The 15212-nt window shown below is 37.1% G+C and overlaps 2 protein-coding genes and 1 pseudogene across 6 annotated transcripts in view; all 3 read right to left on the bottom strand.

Annotated features, from left to right (window-relative positions):
• Positions 1-15212, bottom strand: part of PCDH11X (protocadherin 11 X-linked) — a 797400-nt gene that overhangs the window by 668219 nt on the left and 113969 nt on the right. The gene's annotated exons all lie outside the window — the stretch shown is intronic.
• On the bottom strand, positions 327-1762 carry LOC138070787 (poly(A) polymerase alpha pseudogene; annotated as a pseudogene).
• On the bottom strand, positions 2069-2968 carry LOC138070687 (developmental pluripotency-associated protein 4-like). Its single transcript, XM_068961916.1, has one exon. It carries the CDS (start codon positions 2966-2968, stop codon positions 2069-2071), a length of 900 nt encoding a protein of 299 aa, XP_068818017.1.

Genomic DNA, 15212 nt, shown 5'->3' with positions numbered 1-15212 from the left:
CGGCTGTTCTAGGAGGTTGTTGTGATACTCACACGCACAAATAAATTGACAAATCTTTTTATACTGTTGGGGAAGACAAACAAATTATAAATTAGAAGAGATAAGTATTAAGGAAAAGGGGGCATGGGGTATAAGGCACTTTAGGAAGGCCTTGCAAGTCATTACCAGGATTTTGGTTTTCCCTCTGAATCAACAGGATCCAAGAGAGGGTTTTGAGCATTGTCATAATCCAACATATTTCAGAAGGACCATTTCACATACACAATGGAGTATTTTATTTTTCAGTGTCTATAATCAACTTTATTTTAATATAATCTAAACACATATCATTTAGAAAGTACCAAGAAAAATTTATGTACAAGAGTTGATGCTATTGCATTTGAAAAAAGCTGGCAAGTTCCTGCTACGAGCATATCCCAGGAGATACCACTGAGGAAACCTGATATATTGGAGTAGATGTTGTGGCATTTGGCCCAGTTTGATAGCCCTCAGGGTTAACCTGAAGTTGTCAGTGTTTGATACTAGATGTAGAACATCTCGTAAAACCACTTCATTGATTTGCAACAAAATCAAAACCCTGCAATCATTAAGACTTCTTATACATATCTAAATTTTTAAGCAGACTGTCATATTTTAAAAGTCCAAGTTTCCTGGAATAGTCTGCAGTGCTAATCTTGCAAACAAAATATCAATCTCTATCCCATCAAACAGTTTGATAACGGGTACAAATAAATGCCTCTTTAACAGTTCTTAAATCTTTTACTGCTCCCTGTAATTTCAACTTATCATAGAATGAGGTGAACAAGTCACTTCAATCAACATGTCTTGCAACACACAACGCATCAATATTGGCAGTTTTTTGTATATACTCCTAATCTGTAAGATCCAGGTGTAAACATTTTCCCATCAGCATGTTCAGTTACAGATTGTGGAAGATTCTTCTTTCACTGATTTCTCATATCCAGTCTTTCACCAGGTTAATTTTCCCAAAATTAAAATCCTGCACTGAAGTTCCTCTTTCTCTTCAAAAACCCCAAAGGGCTTCAGAGTCTCCACTAGTTTCTATGTAAGCAGGCAGTTAGTCTCCTTGGGGGCTGCTAAGCGGAAGGGAGAGGTAACGCCATAGTGCTTCTGCGGCGGGTGTGTTTGCTGCGATCCCTGCTTTGTACTGGAAACAGCTTTGTCTCGGCCCAGTCATACTCCGCCCCCTTCGCCTGCAACAGCAGCCAGCCATACTCTGGGTAGGATCCGCTGATATGGGAAGGAGGGGCCTTGGCTGCCTCAGCCCTGGTCCAACCTCACTCCTGCTCTGGCCTAGAGAATTTTATTTTAAAATAAAAGTTTTAAGTTTAAAATTTTCTAGCTTCCTTTTTACTAGAGGCACTATAATGTATCATTTAATCCGGAACACTTAAAAAATTACACATAAAATACACATAAAATATAGACATCTTAAGTGCATAGGTTGTGAATATTTACATATGGATGGGTGCATCTAAGTAACTGACACCCAGATGAAGGTAAGCTCACCTAATTACGCTGAGACAAGAGGCATAATCAGGACTGATTGCTTCCCTGTGAATAGATTCTTTGGGGCAAGAATATTGTCAGTGATACATTGTATCACGTCAGGAAACACATTTCTGCTTGCACCATGCCTGGTGATGATAAGGTTGAGTATCTGGTTAAGGTGTACATGACCAAATTTCCACTGTTGCCTATAAGATCCACCTTGTCCAATGTAGAGATTTACTTGAGGCATTTTCAAGCAAATTAATTCCATTCAGTGACTTAGTATTTTTCAAATGTCCCAGTCTCATTCGTCCTCTGCTCCCTTAGGGCTGGGCATCTTTGGACAGACAGTCACCTCTGCTTCTGTTTCCCATCAGTTCACAGGCTTTCCTTTTTCATGTAACCTCGTAAGCAGGCTGTGCACCCTGGAAGCAGGAAGCATGGAGAGAGTGGAGCGGCCTAGAGTTCAGCTGTCTAGTCACCGTGGAGTTGGCTGTAGCCACTTCTCTATCATTAATTATAATCACAGCTGTACCCTTTTACTGGTATTATGATCTCACTGCAGGCTTTTTGTTAATACTTTATTCCTGTGTACACACTCAGGGCACAGCATATTGTCCTCCAGGTGTGGGGGTGGAAAATCACCAGAAGGTATCAGGAAGAATGCGGACACCTTCCTTCGTTTTCCAGGCACCCATGCCTGCGCAGCATGAAACTGTAAACGAACCCAGCCTTCTGTGTCCGCTGGGAGACTTCTCCCGTGGACCACGCACCAGCGGACCTCACAGGTCTCTTGTGATCCTACGGACTCCGACTTCAAGGCCCTGGCTGTCATTCTGCTCCAGGAGGCAAACACAGCTTCTGAGTCGGGGGCAGAAGTTGATACAACTGCCTCAAGAGGCGGAGGAGCTCCCTCAAGGGCAGGTGGCCCCCGTGCAAGAGGAGCAGCCCCATCAGAAGATGTTTTCTCAACAGAGCATTCCAGTGGTAGTTCCCCCTTTTCTATCTTTATCCTTTTCGATAGTGACAGGATCCTGGCCTCCTGTGTTGTGGCAGGAATGTATTTTTGATGAGGGTAAGCATATTCACAGAGTCGTTTATATCCATCTAGTTTCGGGCCTTTGGTGCTCAGTTTTAACTGCTGGCACCAAGCACGAATGACATCCCTGTGGACCAGGTTGACAGGCGGCAGGACTTCAGGTAGAGGGGGGATGGGGATCCGCGTCGGTGTCTTCGGAGGTTTCACACCGGCACAGCGTTGTGATGTGTCTCCTGGGCCGCAAGCTGTGCTATTTTTTGTATCTCTTTTTCTTTTGGTCCCCTGTGCTGAGTTTTTTGCTTTCTCTGCTTCACCAGAAGTTCCCTGTCCCTCTTCAGCTTCTACTGATGTCAGTTTGCAACTCGTATGTTCTTCAGATTTCTCTTTGGAGTTGTTCTCCCTGTTTGTGCTCTCCATGCTCAGAAAGGTCAAGGTTGATAAAATGAAGACTCTCCTGACTTCTCTAGGTGGTGGTTTTGACCTAATTATTCATGTGATGACTTAATAGATTGATGCATTTGATATGTGTTTTAAAGATTATTCATTTTAATAGTTTTAAATGTCCTTTTAATAGTTCTACAAAAGGATTATTTTCTGTCAACTAATGTTATTAAAAACATTACACTAAATAATAAACACCTTAGTTTTATATTACATGGGTTGCTTAAATGTGTAAGTCCATTTCAAAAGTAAACCCATACATAATTCTTTCACTATTACGGAGGGATTTTGAGGGATCAACTAAAATAAACTATTTCAATTTGCATTCTGTTAGAACATTTTCCTTCCAAGCTATTTTCCACAGATAGAGTTAGTGTATAAATATTCAAGAAAAATGAGGATTTGTTAAAGGATTTGATGTTATAAAATGCACTGCACAATTCATTTAAAAAATCATGTCATATATTTTAATATTTAAAAATTAGTATTGTATAGACTTTGAGGGTGAGTATTCCTATTGCCTGATCTGAAATACAAAAATGTTAACAATTTTTGAGATGCTGTAGACCACTACTTTTCACCACAGCAGTTTCAATATAGCTATGGTTCTCCTATTAGAATTTCATACTAAACTATTTCTGTGAGTACTTCATACCAATTTTACTCATTTCAACATTAGTTTCAATTTCCTCTTTTGTGTGTGGAATAGTTAACCCTAATTTTATCATGATGTGATCAAGGAAGTCCAACTGTTGTTCAGTCACTCAGTTGTGTTCAACTCTGAAACCCAGTTGACTGCAGCATGCTAGGCTTCCCTGTCCTTCACTGTCTCCCGGAGTTTGCTCAAACTCATGTGTACTGAATCAGTGATGCCATCCAACCATCTCATCCTCTGTCGTTCCCTTCTCTCCCTGCTTTCAATCTTCCCCAATTGTGTATTGAAAGTGGAAAGAGACCTTGTTGTAGGTCTGTTTCTAGCATTGAAAAATAACAGCAAAAACAAAAATCCAGGAAGACATTTCATTTTGGACCAAGCAGTTCTAAAAGGAGAAAAACAGTTAATCAAGCTAAGGTGAAATCACAGATGGTTCTCACCATATATGTCAACTATTTTAAAGATTACATCAAAAGCTGGAAATAAACCTTTAAGCTGTTACGGTTGCTTACATTCTAGTCCGAAATAGAGAACATCATGGTTAACATAGTTTATGTGCTCTCTTTTAAGTTTGTCAAATTTTTTTTCTATTTTCAAATGTCAAATGTGATGTACTGATTGATTAAAAATTACTTTGTTACCTTCTTAGTACTCTACCTGCAAAAATAATTTTAAGCAACTGTTTATGATTTATGTATGCATCAGATACAATTTTGACTCCAAAGGATAGAAATCTAAACTTGTTTTAACAATAGTTTCAAGTCATGAAACAAATGGAGGAAGGGAAATATGATAAAGAAAAATACGTTAAAAGCATCTAATAAAAATTGCTTCCTTAGTATGTTTTATGTTTCTTGGTATTAAAATTGTTAATGTATTGATTTTGGAAATATCCACATTTTCTGAACTCAAATATAAGCATTTTTAACAATTCCTGAGGTACTAGAGACCATTACGTTTTACATTTGTTTCAATGTAGCTATGCTTTTGAAACTATTGGAATTTCCATCTAAACTGCTTTTGTAAGTACTTCTTCAGTCAGTTCAGTCACTCACTTGTGTCCAACTCTTTGAGACCCCATGAATCACAGCACACCAGGCCTCCCTGTTCATCACCAACTCCCAGAGTTCACTCAAACTCATGTCCATTAGTTGGCGATGCCATCCAGCCATCTCATCCTCAGTCATTCCCTTCTCTTCCTGCCCCCAATCCCTCCCAGCATCACGGTCTTTTCCAATGAGTCAACTCTTCTCATCAGGTGGCCGAAATATTGGAGTTTCAGCTTCAGCATCAGTCCTTCCAATGAACACCCAAGACTGATCTCATTTAGGATAGACTGGTTGGATCTCCTTGCAGTCTAAGGGACTCTCAAGAGTCTTCTCCAACACCACAGTTCAAAAGTGTCAATTCTTCGGCACTCAGCTTTCTTCACAGTCCAACTCTCACATCCATACATGACCACTGAAAAAACCATAGCCGTGACTAGATGGACCTTAGTCAGCAAAGTAATGTCTCTGCTTTAGAATATACTATCTAAGGTGGTCATAACTTTCCTTCCAAGGAGTAAGCGTCTTTTAATTTCATGGCTGCACTCACCATCTGCAGTAGTTTTGGAGCCCAAAAAATAAAGTCTGACACTGTTTCCACTGTTTCCCCATTTATCTGCCATGAAGTGATGGGACCAGATGCCATGATCTTAGTTTTCTGAATGTTGAGCTTTAAGCCAACTTTTTCACTCTCCTCTTACCAATAAATAAATAACATGACTTTTTAAAAGTTAAGTTTTTGGTTGTCTAACTTAAATATTTAATAGTATGATTTTGGTGAGCTGATTTAAATCGAATTTCTAAAATATGTTCAGTTCAGTCACTCAGTCATGTCCGACTCTTTGTGACCCCATGAATTGCAGCAGGCCAGGCCTTGCTGTCCATCACCAACTCCTGGAGTTCACTCAAGCTCACATCCATCGAGTTGGTGATGCCATCCAGCCATCTCATAAAATATGTAACTGCAACAAATTTATTGAGATATAATTGTTATATAATAAATCATATACAAAGTGAACAATTTGGTCAGATTTGAAATATGTATATGCAGAGCATACCATGAGAAATGCTGGATTGGATGAAGCACAAGCTCGAATCAAGATTGCAGGGAGAAATATCAATAACCTCAGATGTATGCAGATGACACCACCCTTATGGCAGAAAGCAAAGAAGAACCAAAGAGCCTCTTGATGAAAGTGAAAGAGGAGAGTGAAAAAGTTGCCTTAAAACTCAACATTCAAAAAACTAAGGTCATGGCATCGGGTCCCATCACTTCATGGCAAATAGATAGGGAAACATTGGAAACAGTGACAGACTTTATTTTGGGGGGCTCCAAAATCACTGCAGATGGTGACTGCAGCCATTAAATTAAGACACTTTCTCCTTGGAAGAAAAGTTATGACCAACCTAGACAGCATATTAAAAATCAGACACATTACTTTGCCAACAAAGGTTTGTCTAGCCAAAGCTATGGTTTTTCCAGTAGTCATATATGGATATGAGAGTTGGACTATAAAGAAAGCTGAGTGCCGAAGAATTGATGCTTTTGAACTGTGGGGTTGGAGAGGACTATTGAGAGTCCCTTGGACTGCAAAGAGATCCGAACTGTCCATCTTTAATGAAATCATTCATGAATACTCATTGGAAGGACTGATGCTGAAACTGAAACTCCAATCCTTTGGTCACCTGATGGGAAGAACTGACTCATTTGAAAAAGCCCTGATGCTGGGAAAGATTGAGGGCGGGAGGAGAAGTGGACAACAGAGGATGAGATGGTTTGATGGCATCACTGTCTCAATGGACATGAGCCTGAGTAAACTCCGGGTGTTGGTGATGGACAGGGAGGCCTGGCATGCTGCACTCGCAAAGAGTTGGACACGACTGAGCAACTGAACTGAACTAAAGTGAACTGATATTCTTGAAACCGAGAGCACAAAATAATGAAAAATTTTATCAACCCAAATATCCCTGCTACTTCCCACTCTGCAGGTAATCACTGTTTTATGCTTTTTTATCATTATATATTAGTTTGCATTTTCTACAATTTTATGTAAATTGAATCAAACAGTATGTGCTATTTTTAAATCTAGACTCTTTCAGCATAATTGAGATTTATCCATATTGTACATGTACCATTAATTCATTTTTTTAATGCCAAGTAGTATTCTGTTGTATTGATATATCAATGTGTGTTTATCCATTCACTTATTGATAGATATTTTTGAGTTGTTTACCATTTTTGATTGGAAACAATAAAGTAGCTGGAAACATTGCTGTACAAATATTTACAGAACCCTGAAGTCTCGTTTATTCGGGGCGATCGTGAGTGGAATGCCTAGAACACGTGACAGGTGTGCACTTATCATTTTAAGAAACTTCCAAACTGTTTACCTAAGTGGTTGCACCATTTACAGTTAGACTAGCAGTTAGATTTCCAGTTCCTCCACACCCTCATCAAACCTTGGTCAATAATTGGTCACTATGGTCTATTTTTCACATTTTAGCAGTTTTAACTGGTGTGTAACTGACTATCCTGGTGGCTCAGACGGTAAAAGCATCTGCCTACAATGGAGGAGGACCCAGGTTCGATCCCTGGATCAGGAAGATACCCTGGAGAAGAAAATGGCAACCCACTCCAGTACTCTTGCCTGGAAAATCTCATGGACGGAAGAGCCTGGTAGGCTACAGATCATGGGGTTACAAAAAGTCGGACACAACTGAGCGACTTCATTTTCACTTTAATGACTGATTATGGAGAAGGCAATGGCACCCCACTCCAGTACTCTTCCCTGGAAAATCCATGGACTGAGGAGCCTGGCAAGCTGCAGTCCATGGGATCGCTAAGAGTAGGACACGACTGAGCCACTTAACTTTCACATTTTTACTTTCATGCATTGGAGAAGGAAATGGCAATCCACTCCGGTATTCTTGCTGGAGAATCCCAGGGACAGGGAAGCCTGGTGGGCTGCCGTCTATGGGGTCACACAGAGTCGGACACGACTGAAAGGACTTAACAGCAGCTGCAATAACTAATGATACTAAGCATCTTCTCGTGTTTCTTTGCCATCTACATACCATTTTTGGTGCATTGTTTGTTCAAATTTTTTGCCTATATTTTAAATTGCATCCTTATTTTTGAGTTTTGAACGTTCTATAAATTCTGAATCTACAACCTTTATCAGTATATATGATTTGTAAATTTCTTTATTAATCATTGGCTTGCATTTTCATCCTCATAAGTGTCCCTTGAAGAAATTCAAAATTTTGAAGTTAAATTGATCAATTTGTTCTTTTACAGATCATGATTTTTGATGTCATATTTAATAACACTACATGATGCAAATTCATAAATATATCCTTTTTTCCCCTAAAATTTTCATAGTATTAAATCTATGACTTATTTTGGGTTAATTTCTGTATATATTAAATTTATGAATTGACATTCATATTTTGCACCTTGATATCTAATTTTTTCAGCATAATTTAGTGAAAATACTATGCTTACTCCTTTACATTACCTTTATACTTTTGTCAAAATTCAGCGGTTCATAAACAGGTAGATTTGTTTATGTAATCTCTTTTCTATACCACTGATCTATGTGCCTACTCTTCTATCAATACTACCTGTCCTGATGAGGTGGATGAAACTGGAGCCTATTATACAGAGTGAAGTAAGCTAGAGAGAAAAACACCAATACAGTATACTAACGCATACATATGGAATTTAGAAAGATGGTAACGATAACCCTGTATGTGAGACAGCAAGAGAGACACAGATGTATAGAACAGGCTTTTGGACTCTGTGGGAGAGGGAGAGGGTGGGATGATTTGGGAGAATGGCATTGAAACATGTATAATATCATATATGAAGTGAATCACCAGTCCAGGTTCGATGCATGATACAGGATGCTTGGGGCTGGTGCACTGGGATGACCGAGAGGGATGGTCCAGGGAGGGAGGAGGGAGGGGGGTTCAGGATGGGGAACACGTGTATACCTGTGGTGGATTCATGTTGGTGTATGGCAAAACCAATACAATATTGCAAAGTAATTAACCTCCAATTAAAATAAATAAATTTATATTAAAAAATACTACCTGCATTTCTTAACTATAACTTTACAAGTCTTGAAATTTGGATTGTTAGTTGTCAAATTTTGTTCTTCTTTTTCAATGTTGTTTGGGATGTTGTAGTTCTTGTTCATTTTCACAACAGTTTTAGAGTCAGCTCAATTTCAAAAAAAATCTACAATTTTGAAAGAGGTTGTATTAATCTATAGATAAACTTGTAAGATAATTAATATCTTAATAGCAATGGTTTTTACCCATGAACAAAGTATATTTCTATTTATTATATCTTCTTTGACTTCTGTTGGTAATATCTTGCATGTTTCTGTCAATTTTATCCCTACTTAGTATTTTTATTCTATAGTAAATTGCATTTATTTTTATTAATTTTGATTGAAGTATAATTTATGATTCTATATTAGTTTCTGCTCTGCAGCAGAGTGATAAGATATACATATTTCATTTTCCATTATAGGTTATTACAGGATATTGAATATAGTTCCCTATACTCTACGGTAAGAACTTACTGTTTATCTATTTTATATATAGTAGTTTTTGTATCTGTTAATCCCAAATTCCTAATTTATCCCTCCATCGGTATAAAGAAAAACAATCAGTTTTGTAAATTAATCTTGTTTTTTGCAAAAGTACTGAATTCATTTGCCAAATAGTTCTTAGGTAGATTTAACTAGATTTTCTACATAGGCAACATGTTGTCCACAGGCAACAGGATTCATTTCCAATCTGAATAACTTTTATTACTTTCTGTTGCCTAAATGCACTGGCTAGAACCACTAGAATCATGTTTGAATTACTACTGAGATATTTTTGTCCTTTAAAAATTTTTTTAATATAAATTTATTTATTTTAATTGGAGGTTAATTACTTTGCAATATTGTATTGGTTTTGCCATACATCAACATGAATCTGCCACAGGTATACACATGTTCCCCATCCTGAAGCCCCTCCCTCCTCCCTCTCTGTACCATCCCTCTGGGTCGTCTCAGTGCACCAGCCCCAAGCATCCAGTATCATGCATTGAACCTGGACTGGAGATGTTTCATATATGATCTTATACATGTTTCAATGCCTTTCTCCCTTTTTAAAAAATATATTTTCAGGATTAAAGTAGAGAAGGCAATGGCACCCAACTCCAGTACTATTGCCTGGAAAATCCCATGGATGGAGGAGCCTGGTAGACTGTGGTCGGTTCGCTAATAGTCGGACACGACTGAGGGACTTCATTTTCATGCATTGGAGAAGGAAATGGCAAGCCACTCCAGTGTTCTTGCCTAGAGAATCCCAGGGACAGGGGAGCCTGATGGGCTACCGTCTATGGGGTCGCACAGAGTTGGACACGAGTGAAGCGACTTAGCAACAGCAGCAGCAGCAGCAGCAGGTTTAAAGCATTATTTTTTTTACCATTATTGTGATGTTAGCTCTGTATCAGGTTGTAAAAGTTCCTTTCTATTCCTATCTTGCTTAGAATTTTTATGAGGATCAGATAATAAATTTTGTTAAATATCTTTTCAACAACGGTTATGATGACCATGTTTTATTTTCCTCCTTAAGTTTTTAATATGGTAAAATGCATTGATTAATTTTTAAGAGTTAAATCTATCTTCTATTCTGGGATAAATCCCACTTGATGATGATGTATGTTACATTGAGTTTGATATCATTTATATAATTTTGTTTATAATTGTGTGCCTATATTCATTAAGGTGTATGGCCTTTAGTTTTCTTTTGTTGCTTATATTTAATTTGATATAGGATGGTCTTGGCCTGATACAATGAAGTGGGAAATACTCTCTCTTCAGGTTTCTGGAATATTTTTTTGTGCGATTAGCATTATGTCTTTCTAAAACACTTGGTAGAAATCACAAGTGAAGAAATTTCATGTTTCCTGTGTGTGAAGGCTTGAAACCTTATAATTATTTATCTTTAATAGATAGAGGACTTTTCCATTTACCTATCCTTCAGTAAATATTAAAAATTAACTTTTGGTTTGATTGGTTCTTTGTTTGTTTGTTTGTTTGTTTTTCTAATTTCATTGGTTCTGACTTTGGTATTTATTATATTTTTTCTCTGATTACTTTGAGTTTAATTCTTTTTTGTTGTTGTTGTTGTTATTGTTGTTCCAGTTTCTCATAGTGGAGATTGAAGTTTCTGATTTTACACTTTGCTTCTTTACTAATAAAGACATTATAAATGTTCTCCTATTTCCTGGTTTAGCAGCATCTCACAAATCTGATAAATTGATGTTTTCAGTTTTATTCAGTTCAAAACATTTTCTTATTGGAAACATGATTTATTTATGTATGTTATTTAGTTTTCTCAATTATTTGGATACATTTTCTAGATGTCTTTCAATTATCAATGTATACTTTTGTGGTAACTGAACCTATTTTGTATGCCCTGAATTCTTTAAAATTATTGGAAAAAAAGAAAAGTATTATAGTGCAGAGTCTTAGTAAATTCTCTGGCAGTGCTTGAATAGAATGTATTCTGTTGAGTGGAATGCTGAATAAATGTCTTTTTTAATATAAATTTATTTATTTTAATTGGAGGTTAATTACCTTACAATATTGCATTGGTTTTGCCATACATCAACATGAATCCGCCACAGGTACTTGTGACAGATTCATGTTGATGTATGAATAAATGTCTTAAGGTCAAGTTGTTTGATAGTGATGTTCATATATACTGCATCCTTTTTGATTCTCGTTATAATTGTTATATCAAATAATGAGAGGATTATTGAAATCTCTTATTAGAATTGTTGATTTGTCTTTTTTGGCAGTTCTATGCTTCATGTATTTTGTAGTTATATTATTGGATGCATAAACTTATAGAATTACTATGTCTTTTGGATGAACTGACGTCTTTATTGTTATGAGATATCTTTCTTTGAGATAGTGAAGTACAGAGAAGCCTGGTGTGCTGTAGTCCATGGAGTTGCAAAGAATCAGACATGACTTAGCAACTAAACAACAACAACAACAAATACCTGTTAGTATTCTTTATTCTTATATCTGTTCTTCTAGTATAAATATGAAAATGAAACTCACTCAGTCATGTCTGACTCTTTGTGACCTCCTGGACTATACAGTCCATGGGATTCTCCAGGCCAGAATTCTGGAGTGGGTAGCCATTTCCTTCTCCAAGGGATCTTCCTGACTCAGGGATTGAACCCAGGTCTCCCGCATTTCAGGCAGATTCTTTACCAACTGAACCACCAGGGAAGATCTGGTGGTGTAAATATAGCCATTCTATATTTTTGGCTATTTTTTGCATAGTATATAATTTTCTATCATTTTAATTATTTGTATCTTTATATTTAAAATGTATTTTTTGTTAGCAGCATTATAGTAGTCGTGTTTTTTTTTAATCAAATCTGACAGTTTCTTCATTTTAATTGTTTAGACCTATTCAGTTTAATTTGATTATTGATATATTTATATCTGTTAACAATTTTGCTATTTGTTTTCTGTTTGTTCTTTGTTCAAATTTTCCTTTCACTGCCTTCTTTTAAATTGAACCTTTATGACTCAGTTTTGGGCTTCCCAGATGGTGCTAGTGGTAAAGAACCCTCCTGTCAATGCAGGAGATGTAAGAGACACAGGATTGATCCCTGGGTCTGGAAGATCCCTGGAGGAGGGGGGTTTGCTTAGAATTAGAATTGCTTTAGAATTATGCTGTATGTCTTTTAACTTTTCACAAATTTGTTCAATTGGTATTATACTAATTCTTATGCAATATAAAATATTTACTATTGTATACTTCCATTTTTCCTCTCTCATTAGCCATTATTGAAATATACTTTACTTTTTACTTGTATGTGTTATAAACTCCACATTATATTCTTTTATTTTGTGTAGTCAAGTTACCTTAAAAGAGAGTTAAATAATATGGAAATATCTTATATAATTAACCTGTTGTTATTTCTAGTTCTCTACATTCCTTCATATATACCCACATTTTTATCTTAGGTTTTATCTTTCTTTGCTTGAAGAACTTCCTTTTACATTTCTTGTAATGTTTGTCTGCTGGTAATAAATTCTTTCAGCTTTTGTGTGTCAAGGATATCTTTATTTTTGCCTTCAGTTTTAAAAGATATCTTCAATAGCTATATGTATATTTTTTTCTTTTAGCACTTTAACAATCCTCCTTTTTCCATATTTTATTTTCAATAGTTTGTATCGTGATTTCTTCATATTAACCGATCTTTTATTCTTCCATGTCTAATCAGATGTTTATCCCATTCTGTGCATTTTTCCATCACAAAGATTGTAGCTTTTATCTCTAGAAGCTTGATTTGAGCCTCTTTAATATCTTTCATGGGGCTTTCCTGGTGGCTCAGACAGTAAACAATCTGCCTGCAATGCGGGAAACCCAGGTTCAGTCCCTGGGTTGGGAAGATGCTCTAGAGAAGGGAATGGCATTCCAGTATTCTTACCTGGAGAATGTCTTGGACAGAGGAGCCTGGTGGGCTACAGTCCATGTGGCTGCAAAGAGTTGGGCACTAATATCTTTCATATCTAAACTTCAATGTTGAACATACAGAATATGATTCTAATACATTTTAAAATGTCATTTTATGCTAATTCTCACATCTGTTTCAGTTCTGGGTCAATTTCTATTAATTCATTATTCACCTCATTATAATTTGTTTTCCTGCTTTTGTGTATACCTGGTCATCTTTATTTGGACGCCATCATTTTACATTCACATTTTTGGCTGTTGGATATTCCCATTTTATCTGAGATTCATTTAACTTATTTAGAAATTGTGTGATCCTTTCAAGTCTCCCTTTTGTTATTTGTTAGACAAATTCAAAGTAATACTCCATCTAGGGCTATAGTCCCCACTGCTAAGCAAGATCTTCCTGAGTATTTTGCTCAATACCCCAGAAGTGTGAATTATTTCAGTCTTACTAGTGGGAACAAGTACTATTCCCAGCTTTATGTAAGCAACTGACAGCATTTTCTAATACTACCAGATGGCTTTTCACTGGCCTCGGATGGTTTCCTCGCACATACACTGATGAATAAGCTGAAGAATACATGAAGGAGATCCTCTGCTCATCCCCAGGGCTTTCTTTCTGTGTAGCTCTCTACTCTTCAACACTGTGTCCTGGAAACTCTAGCTATCTTGGTCTCTTTGGATTCCCATCTTTGTCTCCTCAACTCAGGGAGTTTTCAGGCTCCATCTAGATTGTCTCTCACTGTGTTTTGCCCTGGAAACTCCCTCAAGACTGTACAGCGTGGTAATCTTAGAGTTTACCTCATTCCACTCCTGTCTCTAAGGGATCACTATCCTTCAGTGCCTCAAATTCAGTTTTGTTTTATACATTATTTCTCTCCTTCTTTGCATTGTTTCAGATAGTATGGTAAAGTTGATCTCATTCACTCCATTTTGGGCTGAGGCAGAGTTTTTATGTAGTTTTAAAAGCCACACCTTAGACAAGTGATGAAGATGAACATATCTAGAGATGACTTGTGGATGTAGGCTAGATAGGGTAGGATGTGATAAGAAGAGCATGCACTTCACCTATAAATTCAGTTTAGTCTAGCCATTAGAGCAAACAAATAAACAAAACTCAAAGTGAAACATCAGACAAAATGAAGCTGGAGGACATTTTATAGTTTACTTGCATAGAATGACTCAAGACTGTAAAATAATAAAATTAGGAAAAGCTGAGAAACTTACAGAAGAAACTAAAGAAGCATAACAAGTAGACGCAATGGCACACCCTAGACTGGATCCTGGAGCAGAAAGAAGATGTCTACAGAAAAAACTAGTGAAATCCAAATAATGTCTGTAGTTTAGTATTTCATATTGTATTGTTGGAAGTTTTTAAATGTTGACAAATGTGAGATGGTAATATAAGATGCTAACAATGAGAGAACTGAGTGAGGAGTATATGGGGACTCTGCACTGTCTTTGTTTTTTCTGCAAATGTAAACTTATTCCAAAATTAAAAAAAAAAAAAAAAGCTTGTTAAAAAAAATAAATAAATAAAAAATAAAAGCCACAAGTGTGCTTCTGAGGATGTACTTTATGGAAACAGGTTTTGCCGGGAGCCAGTGTGAGGAATCCCGCCCGTGACAAGGTCATGAGGAAGCTGACATACGCAAGGCGTGCTCAGACTTCAGGGACCCCTCTGGAAATTCCTAAGCATGTACCCCAACAAAAATCTGCCAGCTTTTGTGCTCTGCTTTTCCACTCTTCTGACATTTTCTGGAAAAAGTCAATTTAGGGCTTTAGTCTTCTGCATTTGAAAGAGTGTTTCAATCCAAAAACCCCTCTGATGGCTTTCTAGCCTGCCTGCAGGACTCGTACAGCTGCGCATGTGATTGCTTGAGGCCTCCTGACCGCAGGAGGCACAGGAAGCTTAAAACATCCTAGGAATGTAGGGGCTTCCGAAGAGTCAAAATCTTTAGAATAGGAC

The sequence above is a fragment of the Capricornis sumatraensis genome, chromosome X, assembly GCF_032405125.1.
Source record: "Capricornis sumatraensis isolate serow.1 chromosome X, serow.2, whole genome shotgun sequence".
Lineage (NCBI taxonomy): Eukaryota > Metazoa > Chordata > Mammalia > Artiodactyla > Bovidae > Capricornis > Capricornis sumatraensis.
This window is presented reverse-complemented; position numbering and strand designations above follow the sequence as displayed.

Excerpts from the sequence above, each read along its gene's own strand:
- LOC138070687 (XM_068961916.1), bottom strand. The coding sequence starts at position 2,968 with ATGGAGAGCACAAACAGGGAGAACAACTCCAAAGAGAAATCTGAAGAA.